Raw genomic sequence first — 25,442 nt, 5'->3', positions numbered from 1 at the left:
ATATCTGAAGCTGGCCTAGGTCCGTTTTAACTCGAATCATCCTTAAGTGAGTATCTAGTGCAGGGTGTCAGGATCGGCACTCGGCTACTGGCAACACACCACCCCTTTGTGTACCAAACCAGCTTTGGCGTAGTGCTTGCCAACAGCACCTGCTCCTAGAGTCTGCAACGAATAACGTAGGATCTTTGTCCACGGACATAAGTATACCCACAAGATGTGCGTTTTGCCTAAAATAATAAAATCACGCCAGGCATATAAATGCAATGTTTGTAAAATAAAGTACATAATTGGTGCTGTAAATATCATACCTGTCTGCTGTCAGGTTTGATTGGATGTAAGTGTGTTTGCCAATCAAATCAAATGCAATTCTCTGTTTCCACAAACATTGCAGTTGTCCAGCAAAATCTGCCAATGCCTGATGATGGGCGCTTTCGAAAATATGTAAACTGTATTAATGTAAAATATAAAACTAATCAAACCTGACAACAATATGTAAACTGTATTAATGTAAAATATAAAACTAGGAAAAAATAACATAAAGATGCAGGCGCGTATGGCCACTCGTCAGATACCTGTCGCCTATTAACCACGACGTTTAGCTGCCCCGTAGAGTCAGCTTGTTTTTTCCGGGTGATGCTTGCACTGAATCCGGTTGTGATGCTGTACGGCTGTGTTGGCAGGATCAATGCAAGCGAGAGATTCTGTGTAAATTTCGAGTTTCGATTGTATAGTATTTTAATCACAATTTTCTACAAACCGCACGGTTTGTATTTGCATCTCTATTTGTGCCGTCCGATGGTACGCTCTTTAGAATAAGCGGGGGTAGTTTTATGCAGCGAATGTATTTTACGTGAATTCGGAGCCAGGGAGTAAGGGAAGGGCGCACATTTTAATGAAGGAATTGGAGATGACCCATGCTTGGTTTGGATCGTGCCTGCGTTTAATATCAAGTGGCTCTGTAAAAAAAGGCACGACCATATTTTTATTGCATTGTAAAAAAACATTTAAATGGCATCAATATAATTATTGCCGACTCTTAAAAGGAATTTAAAACTGTAATGCTAGCCTTTTTAAAATCGCGTGTCATGTATTCTGTTAACTTAGAATAATTAGTTCTAAAAATATCGACAGTGAATGTTTTTGAGTTGCACCAGGCGCAAGCAGGTGGTGCATCTTTTAAAAGTGCACCGCTCGCATTCGATGTAAGGCGTAATTAAATAAGCACACGCATTACTTCCTGTAGGATGTCCACAAATGGCTGGACATTAACGCAATGAGGAACCGAGATGAGATGTATACTCAATTTGAGTGTGATGGGTTTTTTCTTAGTCACATCGATTAAAGGAAGATTATTTAATTGATTTAAAATCAAGAAATGTCCACCTGTAAGACATGCTTACAGAGTGTGTTTTCTATTTAAGAAAATTATTTACATGAAGTAAGAGTAGATGAGGAGTTTGCTTTGTAGACCTAATGCATTGACCTATCCCAATTAACATTTCCCAGTAAAATGTTGCTTCAACCATGCAACCCTGGATTGGATTCAGTCCTAAAGACTCTCATCAGTGATGTGTGGCCTCATAATTTAACATCGCCTGGCTATCCTGATGTTACAGACAGAATCTCCCCATGATGTTGGGCCCAAAATATATTAGTTTTGCATTGCCTTAACAGGAATGTAATGTATTCTTGGTTCTTTCGGTAAAGTCACGTAGAAGGGAAATAATAAAAAATACTAAAAATCATTATTTTTATATTTCTATTATTTTATTATTTCCCTTCTACGTGACTTTACCGAAAGAACCAAGAATATGAATCCCTGCAGTCACGAACGCTTTAAATAAAAAATGGATGTAACGATTTTATTATGAATACAGAGAAGGCTAAATGCCAGGGATGCACGTTGTGTGTGTAACTCTGTCATTTAGCCTGGACATCCTTGCAAGTGAGATGTTCCATCTCAATAGATTTTCGAGGTAAAACGGTTAAATAAACACAGTATCAGGGCATATGATGCTGAAGAGACTCAATGAAGTCAAAACTACTTAAAGTTTTCCATATGTAAATAAATACAGCTGGGAAATGTTAAACTGGAAAAAAAATCGGGCTGATGGACTAAATGCTATTTTCTTTTAACAATTAAACAATCCTGTTCAACATGTTATTATGGTTTGTTCAGTCTATTTAACGACATGGTGATGTGAAGGAAAATGTGCTTTACTTTGGCTGCACAAGCACTCCACAAAGTGTATTTTAAATTTGAACTTTGTGGTGTAAATTTTTTTTAGTACTACGTAGCATATTTTGATAGCTGCTAACGAGCAGTAGAGAGCAGGCATTTCTCACACCTTGTGTTCACAATTCTGTGGGCAGACCAGCCATCCCTTGAAATCATATGCGCAAGTACTGTACTGCTAACTACCTGCGAACACTCCAAAGGATAACGTCGCATGCACGCTTTATCGCCAAAGCACACATTTGGAAAAATATGACCAAGATCTCGAGCAGTGTTTTCTTCGCATTCTGGAGATGGCCTTTTGCTTTGGCTACTGGAAATGTTTTTGTAACACCTCGTGGCAGCTTAACCTGCAGGTGTCATTCGTCATAACTCTTCCACATATATTGTACTTTCATCTGCCAACGCAGCTTCACGGGTATTTATACCATGATCAAAAAAGAAAAAAGTTAATTTTATTTTCTGGCTGGCCTTCCATATGCAGAATAAAATAGTTTCCTCAACCACCAGCCATCCACTCGATGAAGATGGATAGCCGGCTGAAAGCTTAAGTTATTGTCTTCAGCAGAAACAGCCAAAGAACCATGCACAACGAGCAGTGTCCCTCCTCGTTGTTTTATCAGCATTGCCAGAGCCAGATTTTAGGTCATTCAAATCACCATGGGGATGCGTTCACTACACAAAATATTTGTCACGCTCTATGAATAATTTTGCTTTGCTAGAATAGAGGTTTGTTATAATTTGTTGTATCATGTGTTGAATGTCTTTTATGTGTATGCAACGATGATTTGTTTTTTTAAACATATAGTTGGGTAGAAAAATATGAAGGCGTTAAAAAGTGCTGATGGCAGCCCTGCATTAAAGACCTGTTCCACATGGTCTAAGATGTGTTCTTTTTTATGGACTGTTACAGTTTTCTTTGTCAACAATCGGCCTCCTTTTATATATATAAAAAAAAGTGAATTGATAAGGAACCAGCTACAAAACAAATGAGCAATTTAATGGCATCGCTGCAGTAGACTCCCATTAATCCGACATAATTGCTACTCTGGAGTTCCTTGTGCATCATTGATTGTTTTTTAATTAGCTTTGGTCCTTTGGAAACCAATGATCAGCGCATGTCACTCGTTGTGCATATGCCGTGTAAGGTGCCACACAGGAATATTTGAAATTCACTTGGCCATGTTCATTATAATTGAGGCCTTGTGAGGCGAAGTCTGTCACGTGAAAAAAAATAATTTGGTTGAAAAGAAATAATAATACATACGTTCAGCCTCTTGCATATTAAGAGGTCCTTTTGCATCAAACAATTTCAGGGAAGTATACTGTGTATTACCTCAAAACGCATGAACAACTTTCCTGTTGCAGGGCTTGACAATGTAATGAGTGAGTTTACTTGCATTTGTGGTGTATACATAGTAATTAATATCATCCCCTGCTACCTGCAGCCATTTGTGGTGGAGAGGTTAATAGAGAAAATGGACAGATCCAGTCTCCAAACTACCCTGACGACTACAGGCCTTCCAAGGAGTGTGTGTGGAAGATCAGTGTCACAGAGGGCTTCATAGTCGGACTCACTTTCCAAGCTTTTGAGGTACGTTTGTGGTCCCCGGCCAGTGGCGTGAGTCACCAATCACCCTCTCAGTTTCTATGAATAAATAAAAACTGGGAGGTGACCAAACGGTTCCATGAACTTTTTAATTTTTTTATTTGTCGTGTGGAAATCATGCATTAATATTATATTCATGAGGATGGATCAAAATGTTTAGAAAATTAAATGCTTAACAGCTTCCAGACAAATTATGCTTGTCTGACTTTTTGTTGCTTTTACTGTATTACCGATTATATCTAAATGGTGATAGTTGAGTCCATTGTAACGCGAAAAAATAATTAATGTTATTATTCTGTTCATCGGTTATTTTTGTATACCTACATTTTGCTACTGAAGTGAGGTCACATGATAGACTTTGTCCATTTTGGAGCTTTTACTGAGAGGAGGGACCTGAAGTTTGCCATGTGACCATTATCTTATGAGGCCAAATGAGGTGCAACAGATTTGTGTGCAACCCTTACTGAAAGTTTGTTTTGCATTCAAACCCATGATCTCACGGGTGTCGGTTCATGTGTCTGGCTGAGAAATTGGTCTTATAAGCTGCCTGACCATGTTCCGTTCGTCTTCATTCGATTACTTTTTTTATGTACCGATCAGAAAATGAGCGCATTTTTCATTCAGGGTTGATATATATTTCAATAAATGGTGCTCTAGTTTTATAATTACTTTTAACATCTCAATATGTTATATATGTTGAACACCCTTTACGTTTTGATCATCCTCTTTAATTATATTGTTTATGCAGATTTTAACACCACATTGTTTTAATTTGAAAGCACTTTTGAATTTAATGAATTCATTCACAATAAAACCCTCTAAATTCCTTATAAATAACTCAGGCAAGCTATTATTTTATGAAGCTTGCTATATACATGTATCAGTGTTCTGACATGCCTCCTGTTTTATTTACCTTAGAATCCTCCGTTGGTGCAATACACAATACACAATATAGTGCATGCTACCTAACACAGTAGTTAAGCATGCTTAGTAGCAACGGCATCGAGGGAGACATGGTAAACAGTGCGCATCTATCCAAACTCCAAACCCTATTCCTCAAAATCTTCATTAAAAACCTTGAAATTGGGAGAGAAGAAAGACAATCTAAGAAACAAATAATGATTTTTGTTTCCATATATATATAAAACAAAAAACCCCATTACGTATATCCAGACTGTAATTTGCTGCCCTGATGAGTTGCACCATATTAATGTCAACCCTGGCAGTCCATAACTGCAGCACCCTGCCTCACGTCAGTGCTAGGGCATTCACCAAGGCGGCTTTGAGACACGGCTCGGTGAAACGTGACCACTGGATCAATTGACGACACCACTTTTCCACACATGGGCTCTTTGGAGAAAGACGTTGGCTTCGTTGCACTCCCAGAGCGTCTCCAGAAACTTCCCGACGATGCCTTGCTCCCGAGCATGCTTCACAGCCCTCTGCATGTTGTGCGCATGACAACGTAAGGCGGCGATGCTCCAGAGAGGCAGGATGCTGCCCTCATACTGCATGGTCTGCTGTGCACGGTAATGCATGTTTGGCAGTACACACCGATGGCTGACTCTGTGTTTGACAGGAACACTTTTAACAGCCTGTGTAGAGGTTGAGCGATTCGTACAGCTGAAGGCCACGATACACGAGTGCAGTCGTCGCTGGCGACGCGTTTATTATGAGTAACTTTAGTAAGTTGCTATGGCAATGGAGGGATGGAGTTGTGTCTTGCCAATGTAGACGCAAAAACATAGTTTGGAAAATGTTTGATAACAAATATTAGTTTACAGAAAGCTGCCATTCCACATTTGTCCCAGGTTTGAGCAACTTTTGCAATCGAAAATAGCGTAACAACAATTACTGTTGACAACGTCTGCCAACTCTTAAAAAACTGCACTTTTTGTATGATGGCCTTTAGGCTCTTGCCAGAGTTCAAGCTTTGCATCAAAACTCGGATCGAAATGTCCCCTTGTACAGTTACCTTGATCATTGCAACCTGGTCATGAAACCCAACTGAATGTGTGTGAGTGGAAACATATGCCCACCTACATCATAACAAAAACACACGACGCGTCTCAAGGATGCCTGCCAGAAGAACAGGACTTTCTCAACGCGTCGATTTGAAGAGACAAAACAATTGATTCCAAAGTCGTCACGTGTTGGGTCAAATTGCTACTTTGTACGGGAATTCGCTTTGATGGAATAAGAAATATGAGGGGTGTCGTTAATTGGCAAATAAATGTTGGGGGAACAACATATTTTATGGTTGTGGACTCATAGAGGAATTTCCCTTGAATATTTAATATGGATCAGTCACATAGGATACATGCAACGTTGCCTGTTGCCAGGATGTGTAGGTGATTCGGGTGGAACATTGAATGCATTGCTGCAATGTGTGTATTCACTACTTTATTGTAGATGTGTCTGCAAAATAGCCATACTGAAGACATAACCTTTATCACGTAATGTTTGAGATTGGTAATTATTGTTCTCATTATCCCAGTAACATCTGGAATGTTGGCGCTGTGGCTACAGTCCTGGTCTCACAGTTGGGAGGTTGGGAGTTAATATCCCAGTTCAGCAGTGACACAAATTAATTCCACGGTGTGGGAATTGATCAGTTGTTCTTTAGATTGACTCGTCCCCAGAAATTAAATCTATAAACAGGAGATGAGCACGATTGGGAAAACACTCAGTGCCAAAATTGGACAAAAGAGTAAAAAAAACAGCGCAGTGTTATGCCATGTTTTGACTTTAATATAAAAAAAACCATGCATTAAACTTTAGTCTCATTGAAAACCAACGCAATTGCACAGCGTATGGATTTGAAACCGCATGTACTGACCATTGTGACCTTGCTGCGATTGACGTGGGATCCATGACATGGCCCACACTCAATTTTCTGCACCCGTACTTCCGTGAAGGACGTTGCGCTCGCTCGGCACTTACAAAATTAGTGGAAATTTGCATTTTCACCCCACATAGTCGGCCACATGTCACGCTTCTGCTAGCACGTTTCCAACGTTCATCATTAAATCTGAGGAATCCACGCTCTTCGTGCAGTCTGTGCTAGAGTGAAAATCAGTTTCACTGGTAAAGCTAGCAATAAGGCAATGCTGGCATATTCTTTGGTGGCCCAGAGCTGATGGTGGGATTTGCCCCAATGTATTCCAACACTGCTATTGGTGTCGTGCCATGAGGTGAAGAGTCCATTAGGATATCACTCAGTGGCACTCGCCGTGTATCCGAAAATGGCCACAAGAGTACATTTTCACAGGACTTTCGAAAAATGCCTTCAGGGGGTGCACTTTTCTGCAAGCTATGATAACCTGTCGCATGACAAACCCAATTTTTTGTTCATCTTGGTGCTGAAATGTTAAATAAATGAAGTGTAATACCAAAATTAATGCGATTGTATTTTGTGCAGCCTTTGGTGACCAGGTTGTAACCATCAACTCGCTATTCTGAGAACTTGCTAGTTTTTTGAATGGCGGGCAGCTGTTCAGATTCAAACTCACGATCTCGGCATTGCCAATTCTGAGCCACTTGGCCACCTCAAAGCGGCAACCCATTTCATCGACCACACGGGAACGATGGATTGAGTCAATTCTTGAATTCATAACCTGTCATATAAACCATTCATACGATAAAGAAGATCCATCGCCCTATTATACGTTTTTTTTCCTTTTAATGCATTGCTATTGACAAATGTTGTTACGTTTTTTGTGTATACTATGCAGTGGTCAGAGTGATTCACTGAACATATAAACTCTCATCACCACAGATTGAGAAGCACGATAACTGTGCCTACGATTACCTGGAGGTTCGCGATGGTGACAACGATAGCAGCCAGCTGATTGGCCGCTACTGCGGATACGAGAAACCAGATGACATCAAGTCCAGCAGCAACAAGCTTTGGATGAAGTTCGTTTCCGACAGCTCGGTCAACAAGGCTGGCTTTGCGGCAAACTTCTTCAAGGGTGAGACGAACAACATTCCTGGCCGCTGCTGCTTCAAACCTCGTTGCAGCATAACCGTGCATGAGCTAAACGCCGCTTTCAATGGCTGTGTCTGCATATTTAAGTTCCGTGTAATGGACGTTGCGGTCTGTGTTGTTTAACTAGGCTGAGTTACTTTACATTTCATATTTTAACATTATTTTTTTGTTTTAAATTGGCAAAACATGCAAAAAGTTTATCTTTGCACACAGAGTCTATACAATCTACATATAGTATGAGGCACTACCATAAACGTCAATTTATTAGATTCTATATTTTTTGGTCTTATTGGCAGTGTTTGTGAATCGTGACATTTGAAAAGCGTGCTTGCAGTATTTGGGAAGCCAAAACACTTAGTGTTGTGTTGCTCAAACAAGCAATGGATCGTGCTGATCAACATGGAGTCAAGTGCTCGTCGTGTAAATTCCACGTTTCTGTGATGGGGGCTAGTTTATCCATATGATGACTCCAATTGACTTCGAACAAAGGAGTGCAGGCTTATCTGTGAGCAACCAAATTTTTTACCAACCCCAGAGAGATGACGATGATGACAGGACTGAGTCGCCCATGGCTGGGATACGACCTCACATTCTTACGAACACGAGCCTACTGGACAGAGACACGCATGACACGCATGTCACGCATGTCCTGGGTGTAACACTTTAACCGTCATCATCATGATCACCACCCTGGCCTCCCTGGTGTTGGCACAATGCACACTACCGAGTGATGCTCACGCTTGCTATGGCAGCAGTCGTTGTTTTGAAGGAGATATTGATCCCTACCTTAGGGTTGTGGTTTTTCTATAAATGGTTCATAATTGCCAACATAAATAATTTCCACTCGATGCTCATTTTAATACTTGACTTTGGGTGCCAGTATTGGTGACATCAACTTGTGTTCATTAACACGTAATCTAAAAATAACATAATGCCGTTTTGGGACTGATGTCCATGACAAACCTAAACAGACACACCATGACATCACATCAGTCAAGGACATACATCCCAATCTGCTCTGATAGTATCCCTCGGAGAAGTCATAATGCATGGACAGTTAATTAGTTACGTTTAAACCTTTCGCCCTAGAGGGCGGTCATAGATGTCCAGTGGCTTGTATTTGTTTCAGATTGCCAAGCCCCAAATCACGGAGCCTCCTTGCGCTCATCGTCCGTGAACACATGAACCCAAAAAGCCCAATTTTGTGTACCGTGGCAATTACAATCCTTCTGAGCCAAGTGGAAAACTGACCCAATCGCTAGTGGTTCCAAGCCACCTCCGTTCCTCCTAACCTCAAGCTACGGATGAAAGTAAATGACCTTTGTGAGATCACAGCGACGGAAAACGGCACAATTAGAACGTGCTGCGCGGTGACCTTCCGTAGAGGTTCTCGTTCCCGCACCGTTGATTGAATCCCTCCTGAGTCGATGCTGCTCCTCACTCGACTGCCCCCTGAACCGTTCTGGGCAACGATGCATGCGTCATGAGCTCAGCTAAGTTATTACGTGGCGATGCGCGAGTGTTGGATATTTGGGTCCCCTCGGTAAAAACCAAGAGGCACGTGCCCCCCCCCCCCCAATTTAGTTCTGTAGCTGCTCCTTAATTGTGGCCCCCACTGGGCAGAGTTTCCAAGAGGAAGTTAGGCTCTAATAAGTGACGGCTCGTAGAAGCCTGCAATAGAGGGTTGGGAGGCAGGGGGCCGGTGGATCATGTAGAAATCGAGCCATTGGGTGTGTGTGTGTGAGATATCCGTTTGCCATGCAATGCGGTGCCGATGGAAGGCAGTACATCAAGTAGGCTCCTAACAACTGTGCGGAGTTTGCGTGTTATGGTGTGTTTAGGTTTTCTCCAGGTACATTGGGGTTTTCTTTGCCCGCATGCAGATTTGAAAGAACAAAACACTCGTGGCCAAACAGCCCAAGCAGAACCGTCCAAAAACACAGTGTCCAGATTCAGTGAGGCTTTCCTGGGTAAACAATGGACTATTATCATATTGGGTGGTGGATTGGATGAGGAAGTTGAAGGCTGATGTCCGTGTCAAAGCACTGAGCCAGCTCCGTTGGGATTCTCCATTTTAATACCGGGCTCGAGAGGGAGGTAGATGCTCCGTGTAGCGTGTCCGTGGTTTTGGCTTGGTCATCAGTGACTGCACGGTGTACACAGTTTGATTTGGCACTTAATTTATTGTGTATCCTGGCTCATTCTGTATATGTGTCCTATGCACGTTAAATGACTCACCTGCACAGCGCGGAGGAATGTCACTGAGTGGTTGTGCCAAGAGATGCATATTTATGGTATAACAGAAGTGTTTTAAATGTGTCATGTAGCTCATAATGCTGTGAAGTTAATATGGGGTGTAATTGCTGATTATTGCAGGTCGTACTTTAAACGTATGTGCGTATATAAACCAAGCATACATGTACAATTTGGGTACATTTTGGTTGATTTAGTCCTCTTACTTGATCAATATTCAATAACAATTTGGCTTGTTATTAATTAGAACGATAATACTTGTAATGGGCCTTTGCCATAGAAACGCACAACTTAGGCTTCAAGGCTCTTTTTTTCCATAGAGTCCAACTTTGGGTGTTTGGCAGTCTCAACATCTGTTCAATGCTCTTGTCTCCCAGTGATGTCATGGGTGATGTTTTAACATTTTTGCTGTTCAAGCTTATTGGACACACATTGATGATGTGATATAAATTAATAACGGAGACCTGTCTTACTCGGTCTATTTTAAAACGTCTTTAAATACGGTATAGCGTTGGCAAAATATATATTTAAAATGTATTGTTGATGTGTATTTAGTTTATTATGGAGTCACTTGGTCTTTGAGTAGGTAGGATGTTTTTTTTTCTTTGAATGTGCAAAGGACATTCAAATCAAATGACATCAAAGTGTACCCTTTCCAAAATAAGACTTGGCCATGAGCCAACAGTGGAATTCCATGTTCCTATGAGAAAGGGAAATCCCAAAATAAGATAACTTTTGTTCATTACTCACGAAGTGGTGCTAATTTTAGACAATACAGGCCGAGTCTCCCCCAAACCAGGATTTTAACTCTATAAACTCTTTGATTGTGATTTGTGTGCTCTTGCCAAAGTATCACCTGGTCAGAATAAATGTAGGGTAATTGAAGCTTCTCATAAAACATGTAATATTATTCAAGTGAATGTTGCTCTACAAATCGAAACACGAGCCGGGAGTCATAGTTCACCATAAACAAAGTCTGTTATGAAAACACACTATTTTCTGTGCATACCAAAGCAAAGCTTCTGTTTTCTTTAAACCATCCAGAGGGGCCACACATTCTAAACCTGGTTTTATTCTATTCTGTTGTCATTGGGCTGGAGGTTAGAATAATCTGAGACTTAGTGGATTTCCAGAGGCAGCATAATAAACAGTACCACATTTTGTTGTTTATATCACTCTCTCGCTCCCCAAAAGAAAGCTCCCAAAGACATTGGCCAGCATAATACCACCAACTGCAGTGCAGAGAGACGTGTGTTGGAATATATTGAAACTCGCTTGTTTTGGCTCGGCGTTCATGGGGGAAAATATCCGCGCATCATGGCACACTGGAATGTTTTATATAGTATTGAACATTTCCTGAGAATTTCGTTGAAATTCACAACAATTTGAAAAATCAAAGTGGCCACGTGGCCCCAGTGACAATTTTTATCACCTCCGAGCCAGTTGGCAGAACCTGTTTGTCTTTACAAAAAATATATTTGCAAAAAAAACAACACGCCAATGAATCGAATCCATGTGTGAGGAGATGTAGCGATGACATCCATGAATGTGCAGGTTCTGGGTGAATTACAGGACTGTGGGGGTGCCAGCGGCTTGGGGAGGCCTTCTTCCGGCAGTGGATCAACCAATGCTCAAGATGTTGATTTATATATACATAACCACGTTTAGTCTTTATTGAATAACAGGTAATGCATTTAAAGATGTCATCACCTGAAAAACGGACATAATATGTAAATACTCTGTGATGATCTACTTTGCAATGCTTTCCCATTTTTACTATTTTCTTTTTTACAGCAGAAACTTCGTTTTCTGAATCGACGAGGTAGAGTGCGGTGTTTAAAGAATATTGGTGGAAAAATAATCTCATGATGAGTGTCATTCAGGCGATGGATACAAACGCTCTTCGTGGCCATTGCCAGGGCACTGCTCTAGCAGATAGCAGTACCCTGCTTGAATCAGGTTCTCAAGCATAGTAATGGGATGGTCCCTACTCAGTCACCGATGATAGCATTTGAACAATTTAGGTATAATTAATTGGGACTTGACACAGTAATAACACACCTCCAATTAGCACGGTTGGATATGTACGCTGCAAAAGAAATTCGACATATATACAAAGTGTGTATCTGGGGCTCCGCACAGCACGCGTGTGGACACCTCTCCATGGGCATAGAGCCAAGTGGCATGGGGGGGGGGGGTAGAAGACGAGCATGGCGACGTGTTGCCGACACCGAGGGACCGGTGTTCACTCGCTGTGTGCAGGGCCCGTGGTGAAGGGCGACGCCGAATTAAGATTTAATTCCTGTTGAAGTCGTCACATGCCATTGCATTCCCTTTCCTGGCATCAATCGACAAAAATATCGTTTGCGTGCTCACAACTATTATTTGATTATTAACTTGTTCTGCATTCATTTTTTTTGGTGTCAAATCACCTTCATAGAAACCTATTTTTTCAAGAATCACCTTGCTAATATTACAATCATAATGTTTGCGTGCGGACAAATTATATTTCTGTTTCTTGCTTCTTCCACTAAACTCATGTACATAGAAAGTGTGTGTAAGTCGATGTGTGTGCCTGTCTTTTTCGCCCGGGCAACGCCGGGTACTTACCGCTAGTATTAAATATATGTGTGGCAACCTGACCAGCAGACCCTTCCTCGTCAGTCCAGACGTGCTACGCGTTTCACGCCACGTTTGATGGCATCCGTAACCGGGCTGTCTCGCCTTGTCTCTCCGCAGAAATAGACGAGTGTGCACGGCCGGACAACGGTGGTTGTGAGCAGAACTGCGTGAACACGCTGGGCAGCTACCGTTGTGCTTGTGACCCTGGGTATGAGCTGGCACCCGACAAGAGGAGCTGTGAAGGTATGTGCACCCCAGCAGGAGTCTGTGTATCTGCGTACCTGTATACGTGGGCGTGTGCTCTGCATCATTAATCTAGTCCCCTGAGTTCGATTCTCAGCTACAGCTAACCCGTCCCGGGCTTCCCCTTGGTCAACTCAGCCTTTGCATGAGTGTCTGGTGCAGTGCGTGAACGTCAGCTTTCGGGAGACAAAATCAGCCGAGCCTGGAGCTAGCCACAACACCATTCCATTCTTAACAGGTGCTCACTAGCGGCATTTGTCCTAGAAGTCTATAAGGAGGTATGGGGGATTTTTGTGTGTGAAGGTAGCATTTGGTTGTCTTCATCGAGTTACTTGATGAGCCTTCCTGTCAGACAGCCTTCACCAATGGAAGTGGCAAAGCTGTCCACAAAGCTTGGAAGAGTAACATCACCGTCATTTAGTGGTTAATTTTTCAATTCATGGGCTCGAGACATAATCCGATGTGGCAAAGTAGGGGCTAAAGCCACCCGGACATTGTCACTGGCTGGTGCCAGCCGTATTGATAATGACTTCTGTAAAGGAAACTCATAAGCCATGCCATGGGGCAGCTGACAGGAGCTGACTTTAAGCCACAACAGGAGGTAGAGGTGCCACACTGTCAATGGTAAGCAGAGTTTTGGGTGCGAGTGGTTGATTTGGTGATATCAGTCCATCTAGCTTCCCACCCAAAACACCTCATTCTGCCTAGTAGCTTTGAATCTTTGCCGCACTATGTGGCATAGTTTATTTCAAGTTCAAGTTCATTTATTAGGAATAGCCCTGTGAGCCACGCGGCTCTTAAGTCGGGCGCAACCGCATAAGAACCTAGCCCCTGGCACAGGCACCATACATGGTGACACTTGCACTGCGTTGCGGTGAATAACATCGCTCGCTGTCATGCGACATGCACGTGGGTGTGCGTGCGGATATGCGTTCGTGTCGGTATGAAGCATGAGCATTATGCTTTTGGGACATGGCGTTCTTTTGAAGGTGGGGTTCTGCACCTGGACTTCATTGTGGATTGTGAACTCTTTATGGGAACCGAGTGACAGCCGCCCCCCCCCCTGTGTGAAGACACTTTAAGCAGTCTTTTCTGATGCGTGTTATTTTATATGAAAGTGTGTGCTTGTGCTTAGCCGGTAGTGTGTGTGTGTTTTTTTAACTGTGGTTGTTGATAAATATTTGAATGCCTGCAGGTTTGGCTGACAAGTAGCTGGAGCTATAGTGCTGGACCGTAATGACGAATATTCTTCGCGTAAGACGCATCATAGCACGCGGGGAAATGGTGGTGTGGGTCGCTGGTTTATGCACCTGGTGACCCGAATTTAATTTTGACCATCGCTAACATCGGAGAGCACTTCACAATCTAGCACAGACCAGAGCAGTGAAGTATGGTCACACAACCCCCACAACCAACTCGCAATCGGAGCCCTTAAACCAGCAATGCATTTTACTTAAAAAACTTGGACGTTTGTTTTCATTCGAATGTATTCGTTCTCTTGCGTACTTCTGCTGAAATCCTCCAAAAAGAGACCAAACAAACCATAAACGTACAAGACGTATCGTGGACCGTCCCCATTGCGTCATACTACCCCGGGTTTGAACCCTTGGAGTGGAACACGCTTTGTGCTACCTGACTGCATTGCATTGGGAGGATAATTGAAGCGACAGAGCATGACTAATTAACACTGGGGCATTTAAACCAAAGTAGTCTGCTGCTGTTTAATGAAATTCAGAATCTTGGAAACTAAACCACATTTATAAAAGATTGTTGTATCTTCCTCTGATGTGCTTTGATCATTTGAAAATTACCACGATTGCAATATAATGTCTTGCCACGTGGCTCTGGTTTTAGAGAGCCTGAGACGGAATCATTAGACTGCCAAGTTCAAAACCCCGTTTGGGAGCGGACTCAGCCTCTTTATCCCAACGGGGTTGATGAAATGTGGGAAGGAAACTGTGACTCGGCACATTCGTGTTGAGATCTTTCTGCGATGAAGGAGAGCTTTCGGTAGATGTCACCCTATAGATACGCTTTCCTCTATTGGTCACTATTATTGACGAATGTGGAGGTGTTGTTTGTGCTTGTGCATCACTGCCAATGCATTGTCAATTTTATATGTAGACACGAACAGTTTGTAGTGCTATGGATAGCTTGGACTGCCATATGGACCAGCAACATGGCTCATTTTAGCAAGGAGACAACCTTTCTTCATTTGAATCGTAATACGCAGCCATGGTCGAGATCCAGAGCACAATTTAGTAATAATGTTTAGATTAAGAACATTATTGAAACTGTTGAAATTTTAAAAAGTAAGTGAAGCAAAGAACATAATTAAGGAGTACTGTGAAAAACCCCCCCCACTAATTTCATAAAATGGAGACTTAGTAAAGATTTTATATCTGAGTTAAATAATACACAATTGGGGCAATATCTCCTGAAAGGAACTTAATATTTTATATAACACGGAAAGCCCGAGAGAGATGTGATGTGCAAGAGACTGTGGTGCAGCGGGCGTGGTTGGCACGCTGCACGATCAAGCTTCGGAATTTAATTCCCTGCCATGGCAATAATTATTGCCGTAATCAATGGCTCCGTGACATCTAACCAGTTTCTGACCAACCTGTACTGATCAACATGATGAGACAAAACGACCCTCATGACTGATGCGGCCTCTGGGGAGGATGTCATCCAGCAGTAGATTGAACAAGGACTGTCGATAATTGTTCGTGTGTGTATATCAGTTTGACTGAATAACCGGCAGCAGGCTTTACCTGCTATCAATCAGCTGCCGTGTTACGCTCTTTAAAAGGTTGAGTTGTTGAAAGTCTGAGTTGACATTTTGATTTCGTGCGCTTAAAAATATTCGGATGGACACGTTCGAGGACCTAGGTAAAAAATAGATACAAAAGTGATAAAAGAAAAGTTACTTGTGCAGACACGGAAGACGTATTGATGTTGCCCCCTCGTGGTACGTCCTAGAATAATATGAAAATGTACACGGGCAGCTAAATAATTCGCTTCGGTTAAAATTTTTCTCAGAATGCGATACTGTAATTTACGCGTTCTGCAGCATTGATATGGGTCGCATTGACCGTATCGGGTTAATATGCACTGTGTGAAGTTTTGCTCGTATAACAACAGCTTTTACCCTTTTTCACTGCTTATTTCTTATCATTTATAACAGGTTTGAGATTGCTCTTTTGTACGTAGTGTCACATTCTCTAGATTTGATCAAATGAATAAAGAACAGTGGCTCCACAGCATTAGGTACAGCTGTTGGCATGCATCATATTTGACCAAAGGTTTTATCCTCAAAGTTGTGGTCGTGTCAAGTCCACTGCAGCCTAACTTGGCCGAGTCACTTACTTCTGTGTCTAGGTCCATGAATGCACGCATCTGTTATCAAATATGCCGACAGAACAACGATGTGTCTGCCCAAAGAGCATTTGTGGGATTATTGTCATGGGCAATCCATAATAATGGTAACTTGCATACATTTTCCAAGTTTTATGCCACGACATTTGAACAGTAGAATTAGGCTGCTGGTGGGGAGCTCTATGCCACCCCCAGGAACGCTGGACGTCTCTTTCTTTCACCTCCCACGATGCCACGGTGGTCTTGCGGCTGCGAATCTCGTTCGCCTTGCCGCGTTAGCGCGATTGCTTCTGCGTGCACACTATCCTCCGCCCGCCCGCCTCGCCGTGATCTTTGCGCGATGTTGCTTCTCCAGCGGCCTGCGGGGGCTTCCTCAACAAGCTCAACGGCACCATGACGAGCCCCGGCTGGCCCAAGGAGTACCCTCCCAACAAGCACTGCGTGTGGCAGGTGGTGGCCCCAGCCCAGTACCGCATCTCTCTGCAGTTCGAGTTCTTCGAGCTGGAAGGAAATGACGTGAGCACAACATCCGCGCGGCAGATCTCCTTGGCTGTGTGCATGTGCTCTGTGTTGAACTTCTTTCGCGCCGTACGTAGCCGACCCTGCTAATCGGGGGTGCGGGTGGCGTGTGCTTGGGAGCAGGGGTGCAGCCACACTTTCAAATTCTTGCATAGATGGTTCACTGCGAACGAAGATGGACCACTGCGTCACGCGCTTTCAGATACGCTTCTGTGGCCTTATGCAACGCTCTTCCTTCTGATATCAGGAAGCCACTGGAGCTGTGCACTTCAACATCTTGATTGACAAACTCATTTCCTTTAGAACTGCTTTTTGTGTTTAGTTTGTTGTCCTTCCCCCGTACCTACGATTGGCTGTGTATGGTGCGAAAAAAATTCAACAGACATTATTGGAATCTTGTGACTAGACTCAGCTGACGGGAGGTGGAGCTTGGAGCGTAGAGGCAGCCTGACTGAGCCTGCCCCCTCCCTCCCGCACAGGTGTGCAAGTACGACTATGTGGAAATCCGGAGCGGCCTCTCTTCGGAATCCAAGCTGCACGGCAAGTTCTGTGGCACAGAACTCCCGGACGTGATCACATCGCAGAACAACAACCTACGCCTCGAGTTCAAGTCGGACAACACCGTCTCCAAGAAGGGCTTCAAAGTCCACTTCTTCTCGGGTGAGGCTAAGGATTTTGTACGGATTTATCGTGGCCCTTTAACTCGGTCAAGAAATGTCTTTATTCTTCGTTATTTATGGCAGGGTCCTACCTGGGATAGGAGGCTGTTTACTTAGTATTAGTGGAGATCACCATAATCCTGCTGTCATGAAGTTTGTATGAGATTCGTGAACCAGTTTATCACAACCATTAACGGTGTAACTATTAATAGCGTTCGCTTTAAAATATAGAAATTTTGACTTGTTCATGAGCACATAATCACTCTGCTCTATTCTTGCATCTGGAAATTATGTTAACAAAACAATTCCCACGCATTTCCCAGACTCCCAAGACTCGCGTCTTCCATAACTCAGTCACAACCTTGAAATGTGGTCACACGCGGATGCCTTTATAAACGCGCCATTGTATTGCACCTTTACTGTACCTTTAATCACGACGGCATTCTCCCCATGTCTGTGCTCCAGACAAGGACGAGTGCTCGCAGGACAACGGCGGCTGCCAGCACGACTGCATCAACACACTCGGGAGCTACAGCTGCCAGTGCCGCAACGGGTTCATGCTTCATGAGAATGGCCACGACTGCAAAGAAGGTACCCCGGGGCTCGACGGGGGAGGGAATCTTGACAGCTGGTGCTGTTTGCTCCAATATTTGAGATAATTTGGTGTAATTCATCGGTGAGTACAGCGGTTCTTAGCCTGGGGTGCACGCACCCTCTGGGGGTGCGAGATGCCCTTTCTGGGGGTGTGAGACATGGCAGATTTTTTTTAAGGTAAATCATAAATTAAACACAAATTTAGCACGGTCACATAAGTAGAAATACTTTGTGTCATCAAACCTCTGCATATTTTAACATTATAATTGTTGTTTTACGATTGAGAACCAAAGGGGTGCAGGCTGCAGTAGAGGTTAAGAACAACTGGGTTAGTAGATGAGCAGCTATCTCCTTTTTTGCAGAAATATATAGGGGCTTTCACGACTTTTCTGGATCCACCAAGTGCTGGACCACATGCCCACCATGTTGATCGATGTCTTATGGGAGTCGCTAGACAATAGGCTGCCGGATTGTCCTCTCTTCGCTAACACCACCACCACCACCCGTGCACTGAACGCTTAGCCAAGCGCCTGTATTTCTGTTGGTCTCCACAGCGGGCTGTGAACACAAGATCAGCAGTGCCGAGGGAGTCATCTCAAGCCCCAACTGGCCAGACAAATACCCCAACCGCAGGGAGTGCACCTGGGAGATCTCGGCAACGCCCGGCCATCGCGTCAAGCTCGTACGTGGCATGCTGCGATGTGCATACACGCGCGTATACGTACACCCTATGTATGTTGAACTTCTTTCTCGTTCGTTAATTTTAAAGTCGCATGTGATTTTAATCGGAGGTGTGGGGGAAGGACAACAAACTTGAGCACAAAAATCTATTCTAAAGAAATGAGTTTTCAATCAAGATTTAAAACTCAATAGCTCTAGTTGCTTCCTAATATCGGAAGGAAGAGCATTCCAGACGGCCGCAGAAGTGCATCTGAGAGCACGATGCAGTGACCGTCTTTGTTCGATGTCTAGCCAAAAGCCGCTGCGAGGATGACCGGAGTTCCCACGATGTTTTATGCTCCTTGACAAGATCAGCAAGGTATTGCGGTTCATTTGTGGCAAGCGCTTTATGTGTGCGATAAGTGTTGTGTGTGCTCGCCAACAGTACTTGCTCCCCAAACGGTCTGTCGAAGGCTATATATGGGGGGGGAGGATCCTTTGTCTACGTGCGTGTTCTCTCGACAGACGTTCAGTGAGTTCGAGGTGGAGCAGCACCAGGAGTGCGCCTACGACCACCTGGAGGTGTACGATGGCAGCAGCGAGAAGGCTCCCATCCTCGGCCGCTTCTGCGGCAGCAAGAAGCCCGAGGCGGTTCTCTCGATGCTCAACAAGATGTACCTCAGGTTCATGTCGGATGCCTCCGTACAAAAGCGGGGCTTCCAGGCCATCCACTCCACAGGTTGGCCCCCGCATTCGTTGGCAATTTGCTTAAGCGTTGCTCACGTGTCGATGGGGAATTGGGTGTTTTTTCTTTCTGTCAAGTCGAATTTTATTTAGCTAACGAAGGTGTTCTTGGTTCTTTCGGTAAAGTCACGTAGAAGGGAAATAATAAAATAATACATTTTAAACATAATAAAAATTCTCACGACGTTTCGATGGCAACACAAGCAATCATTATCAGGTGTGAAAACTACGGCAAGAAAATTTTAGATTTAAATCGAAATCTAACGAAGGTGGTTAAAGATGCAGTCCTGCAATTGCTTTCTTGCTCATGCCACTGCTAATAATACAAAGAATTCGTTTTTATGTAGCACCTTTCATTGAAAGATCACACAGTGCTGTACATGTCATAAATTAACACGTTTTTATCCTGCTGGAAGAAGGACCTCCCACAAACCAAACCCTTGAGGGTATTTGATATTCTCTTTTACGTAAAACCAAATGTGTTGGAAGAGGGCAGTGTAACCACACTTTACCTCGCCACACACGACTTTCTATATTAACGAACTTTGGTGCACCCATTTATACTGCTGGGTGGACAGAGGAAGTTGGGGGGGGGGGGGTGATAAAACAAACAAACCTGCACCATTGTTTCACCTGCAACTCTGGGAAAATGAACCACGACTTCTGAATTCCAAGTCGAGTGCGCTGCGTTATGTTGAACTTCTTTCCCACCGTACGGAGACAACTCCGCTAATTGGAGGTGCGCTGACCATCACCGCCGAAACAGCATCAACAGACAACAACAAAAACTGGTGGCTAAAGAGTGAAAATATAAACAACAGAGAGCGAACCGTGACCCTTGCTCGCCCCGCGTGACCCCCCCCACCACACCCCGTGTGCAGTGTGCGGCGGTAAGCTGAGGGCGGACGTGGCTCCCAGGGAGCTGTACTCGCACGCCCAGTTCGGCGACAACAACTACCCCGGGCAGCTGGACTGCGACTGGGTGATCACGGCCGAGGACGGCTACGGCGTGGAGCTCACCTTCCTCACCTTCGAGATCGAGGAGGAGGCCGACTGCGGCTACGACTACATGGAGCTGTACGACGGTTACAGCGCAGACGCCCTTCGCCTCGGGCGGTTCTGCGGCTCTGGGGTGAGGAGGCCCCCCCCCCCCCGCCGACCCCCCGCCCCACCGCCTCACTCCCAGCACTCGCCGTGGTTGACAGCAGCGGTCGATGGGCAGTGCCGACCGCTGGTCGCCGGGACTTGTGGTTCGAGCCCCGGCGGCCGCCCCTGTTCATGAACGCTGCGGGGTGTATTGGCCCTACACACTACGAGCTGTCTGCATCACAGCGGACGTTAGAGATCCCGTGACGTTGTTTAAAAAAGAGTAGGCCATGTGCGCTATCGTTGTGGCCGAAATTTGTAATATGTGATAAATTACTCGCTCATCACTTAATTGGGGAAAACCACTTCGCAACATCTCATGCCTATAGGCAGACTAATATATCCATTTGCTGGCCGGTGCTGTGTTCACTGTGTGTCGCCAGGGACAGCTGCCACTGTTGGGGTGGGGGGGGGGTGTCCCTTGGATAGACTGCAGCAGGGCATTGGGTAAACTAAGCAACATGTCTCAGACCGTGTTCGTGAACATAAGGCAGATCTGAAACACGGTAGGACCAATACCTCGACCGTGGCTGATCATTATTTTAATGCGGTGGGCTCACACGAAATTGATTCCTCTAAGACGAAGGTGCTTTGCAAACCCACTGGCTATCACAAAGATTCGTTCATGAAGCCATCCATATATACAGACACAGACACAATTTCAACTGAGAAGATGGGTATAAACTTAGCAATCATTGGAAGGACGTTATCAACCAGTTTAAGTCATAACTGGCTGTGATGTTCCCATCCTGCCACCTTCCGATGATAGTTGTTATTTTCAGCTCTCTGATTTTACATTAACAGGTTAAATTTCTCACACCAACACAGCCACCTCCGCGCTCCGACCTCGACGTTGAGGCAGCTCTCCAATCTCCCATTGACATGCTAATTTTTACCTGGCAGCCCCTTAATTGGTGAAAACCCACCGCCAATCGCGGTCGCTGCCCATCACTTACATTAACATTAGCTGCCCCGCCCATGCTGCTGACACTTGGGCTACGCCCATTTTAAACCTTTATAAACAGTTTGCCTTTGGAGGCTATAACCCCTTTTTCCTGATGACGACCGCTTGTGTTGCGATCGAAACGTCGTAATTTTTGTTATTTTCTTTGAACCTATCTATGTGACTTTACCGAAAGACCCAAAGAATAGGCATTGGGATGATTGATTTTGGAGTGACTGCAGTGTTTAATTTCATAAATGATGATTAAGCACGCTCGTCTGTGTCACTGCAGCCACCGGAGGAGGTGTACTCATCGGGAGACAGCATCATGATCCGTTTCCACTCGGATGACACGATTGGGAAGAAAGGCTTTCACGCACGCTACACAAGCACCAAGTTCCAGGACGCTCTGCACGCCAAAAAATGATGATCCACGCGCATGGCGAAGCCTTTATATACCTAGCCAAGCCTGTATGTAAAGGACATGATTCTGCGTCCTGTGTAAAAAAAAAATTAAAAGAATGAAACGACAAGAAAAAAGAAAAAACAAAGAAACAAAGAAATTGTGTGGTAAATATACATTATGTTTTATAGCAAACAAATACCAATTAAACGCAAATGGAAAGTATTTGTACAACGGAGGAGCATCGACACTTCAGGGAAGATGTAATGAAGTGGTTTAAAGTGCACTTGTGGTGCATTGAGCACATCAAGAATACTATACATCTGAGCCACACAACATGCCACTAGACTGCTTAGCAATCATTGTTCAGAAACATTTCGTCCCAAGTGTTCGGAACGTTGTTTTGACAAAGACTGTTCAAGGAGACTTGAAACTGTGGGTTTCTTATGTCGTTATTTTGCGCTTATTACACGTCGTTTGTGCCCACAAGTTCACATTATCGGACTGTCAGACTCTGACTGATTTTTGTTTTTGTGCGAAAATCTACGCAAGCTAAATATATATTTGCCTTTGATGAAGGCAAAACTGTATTTTAAAGACGAAACAAATGGTGAATTTTTGCCATCATTTTTATTTGTTGTTTTAATTGTTTACTTTTCAGTTTTTATTTTTTATTTTCCAGGCCAATACGACGTTAAAAAAAAATGAACTCCACAAATGGTAAATAAAACCACATTTTTGTGTAAACTTCAGTATTTATACATTTTGTCGTTTTTTATTTTTCAGTTGCATATTTGACTTAACAAGGGCATTTATTGTTTTTGTTATTGGACATGGTAACTGTCATTAAACCCCAGTAAAAAGACCATATTCTAACATTCTCTGGTGCCGTTTTGTCGTGTTTCCAGTAAAAGAATGCCAGTGAGTGTATTTTGAAATAATGTTTTTTCTATGTACAAGCCTACTTCGGCACAGCTGACAATTTGTTGTCGTATGTCTACAACTGTTTGTAAGGGGTTTACAACTTTTCATTTTACATCCGTCCTGAATGTAGACTTCATGTTCAAATTGAATGTCAACATATATAATGCTAGGTGTGTTTGAGTTTTAAAATCAGAATTCAAATTACATTTGAGGAAGTTTATATATATTGTTTTATATTTCATTTTATTTCATGGCATATTCGAAGCCCTAACCTTTTTTGTGCAAATATATGATGTCCTTGTGCAAAAAACAACATTTTTGTAAGCACTGTAAATAAATACTTTATTTACAATATTACTCTTAAGAGTATGCAACTGAGTATACTGTTTAAGATGCGATTTCATTGAAATTAAGTAAACCATATTTTTCAATTAGATTATAAATACTTAACACAACCCACACCCACAAAAGAATATACATGTAAATCAGTTAAAGCAAAACTAGCACTTCATATAATTATTCAACTAGTAAAGTACGTATACCTGCATAAACAGCAGGTCATAGATTTCTGAGAACATCTGCAGTTGCCATGGTCTTGGGTGCCAATATCTGGTTGTGTGGTTTCACTTATTCCACTAAGTGATGTTGTTGACCCAGTTCTTTTTACGGATTTGTTGTACCACACTATCCCTTGGAACTTTATTTTGGCAAACCTGTTGACCGGTCAACATGACCAGGCGTCTGAAGATTTCATGATTGCCGGGCAAGCTTTTCATGGACTCATATTTTTTACGTTTTATCTCAGTTCTGTGAAATCTGCTTCCATGGGCTGCTAACATGAAGTGATTTGCCCCTTTGTGAAAGTTCCAAGGAGATTATTTGTCTCATGACACGATGCCAATAGCAGAGTTGGAATAAAGTCAAGAATACGCAATTATTTACATTTAAAGAAGATTTGCAATTTCAGTCCTGGTTGGGTAGACCATCAACCTTTTATCTTTCTAGGGACTGTGGTGGAGAGATGTTCACAGGAGGTCGTAGGTTCGATCTCGACCCTGACGCCTGTAAATGAGAAGTTTGCATTTTCTCCCCGTGGTCCCTTGGATTTGTCTCTGTCCTTCGCTTTTTCCCTCCACATTTTAAAACATGCGTTTAGAGTATTTGGCTGCTATCAATTTCTACTTGATAATCCACTTCATTGGGCTATCGTTTGTGGCCAGGTCGCTTATGAAAAAGAGCTCTCGAGCTCAATGACCCTCCCTGATAAAATAAAACGTTGATAGTTTTAGTTTAGTTTATAGGGTTTAACACGTGGTCTTTCATTCATAATCGAGGTTTTTTGGGTTAGATCGCGTAAATACATAAATGTGTCTCATTCTTAGGTTTTTTCGGTAAAGTCACGTAGGTAAAAAATAAAAATTTAAATTAATAAAAGTAAAATAAAAATAAAATCACAATTGCTTGATACAGCAATCGTGATGTGACGGTTTCACCTGAAGACGGAAGCTTGTGTTGCCTCTGAAACGTCGTGATTTTAATTTTATTTTTTATTTAACTTTTATTAATTTTAATTTTTTACCTACGTGACTTTACCGAAAAAACCTAAGAATATGATTCCTTGCAGTCACGAAAGCTTCAAATCTAGAATATAAATGTGTCGTTAAAACCCACCACCAACCGACACAGCCAACTAGTAAGGGTTGTCAATTAAACAGAACATGCCAATTCGTCACTAGTACAGCACACCGGTGTGTTGGAGAGCCAAGCCACAACATTTACAAACTGAGTACGGCATTTCGCCAGCAATTACAACTAGCTTCAATTAATTACAACTAGCTTAGTTTATAGGGTTTGCAATTTTGGTAACATTGCCAGAACACAAAAATGTCTGTGTATATAGACTGGCATGTGGAATGTTCACGCTTGCCTCGGGGTCATAAACAATGGCAAGGCCTCCCACTCATTTGAGCCGGAAGACACATTGGCTTTTGGAAACCCTGGCAAATCAAGTGGTTATACTATGAACTCGATGGCCTCCACCATGGGAATGTGGACTTTACAGCAGGGACGATATGGCTATAAACGGATGTACCACACTCAGCTCACTTGAGTAGACAATGGCTTTACTGAAACACATTGACTGCCAGGTGTGCGGGAGATCATTGCGGTGAAGATATCCATTGAAATGTCTTCACTTCCGCTGATGGTAAGTAAACAAGGCAGATGTTTAAAAAAAAGAAGTGAGCACAAAGATAGAACGGTTTCTAATAAACAGGTCCCTGCGGGGTGGGCTGGTAGGAACGAATAACCAAAGAATATAAACATAATGTATTATTACACTTGTTTAGCCAGGAAAGCCCCACTGAGTCTAAAGGTTTTTGTAGGGTCATGCCAAGTGTTTGCAGTAGGGGGCGATGTTGCTACACCCAATCGGACATCGGACGGACGGACGGACGATATAATCTATTGTAGGCTGGTTCACTTCGTTCCTACCAGTATAATTTATTCATACAGGAAA

At 43.2% G+C, this 25,442-nt stretch overlaps 1 protein-coding gene across 5 annotated transcripts in view; it reads left to right on the top strand.

The window, feature by feature from the left end:
• LOC144934189 (tolloid-like protein 2) overlaps window positions 1-22,876 on the top strand; it is a 172,870-nt gene extending 149,994 nt beyond the window's left edge. For all 5 annotated transcript variants that reach the window (XM_078859758.1, XM_078859756.1, XM_078859757.1 and 2 more), the window contains 10 exons: window positions 3,685-3,830; window positions 7,624-7,819; window positions 12,829-12,954; window positions 16,688-16,848; window positions 17,331-17,511; window positions 17,976-18,101; window positions 18,659-18,786; window positions 19,290-19,503; window positions 20,390-20,640; window positions 21,890-22,876. In XM_078859758.1, coding sequence (XP_078715884.1) covers window positions 3,685-3,830; window positions 7,624-7,819; window positions 12,829-12,954; window positions 16,688-16,848; window positions 17,331-17,511; window positions 17,976-18,101; window positions 18,659-18,786; window positions 19,290-19,503; window positions 20,390-20,640; window positions 21,890-22,024 — 1,664 coding nt within the window. In that variant the 3' untranslated portion in view covers window positions 22,025-22,876. The remainder of the gene's footprint in view (window positions 1-3,684; window positions 3,831-7,623; window positions 7,820-12,828; window positions 12,955-16,687; window positions 16,849-17,330; window positions 17,512-17,975; window positions 18,102-18,658; window positions 18,787-19,289; window positions 19,504-20,389; window positions 20,641-21,889) is intronic.
• The last annotated feature ends 2,566 nt before the right edge of the window (window positions 22,877-25,442 follow it).

Source organism: Lampetra fluviatilis, chromosome 9, assembly GCF_964198595.1.
Source record: "Lampetra fluviatilis chromosome 9, kcLamFluv1.1, whole genome shotgun sequence".
Classification (NCBI taxonomy): Eukaryota; Metazoa; Chordata; class Hyperoartia; order Petromyzontiformes; family Petromyzontidae; genus Lampetra; species Lampetra fluviatilis.
Note: the sequence above shows the minus strand (reverse complement) of the source record. Positions and strands in the feature narration are given on the sequence as shown.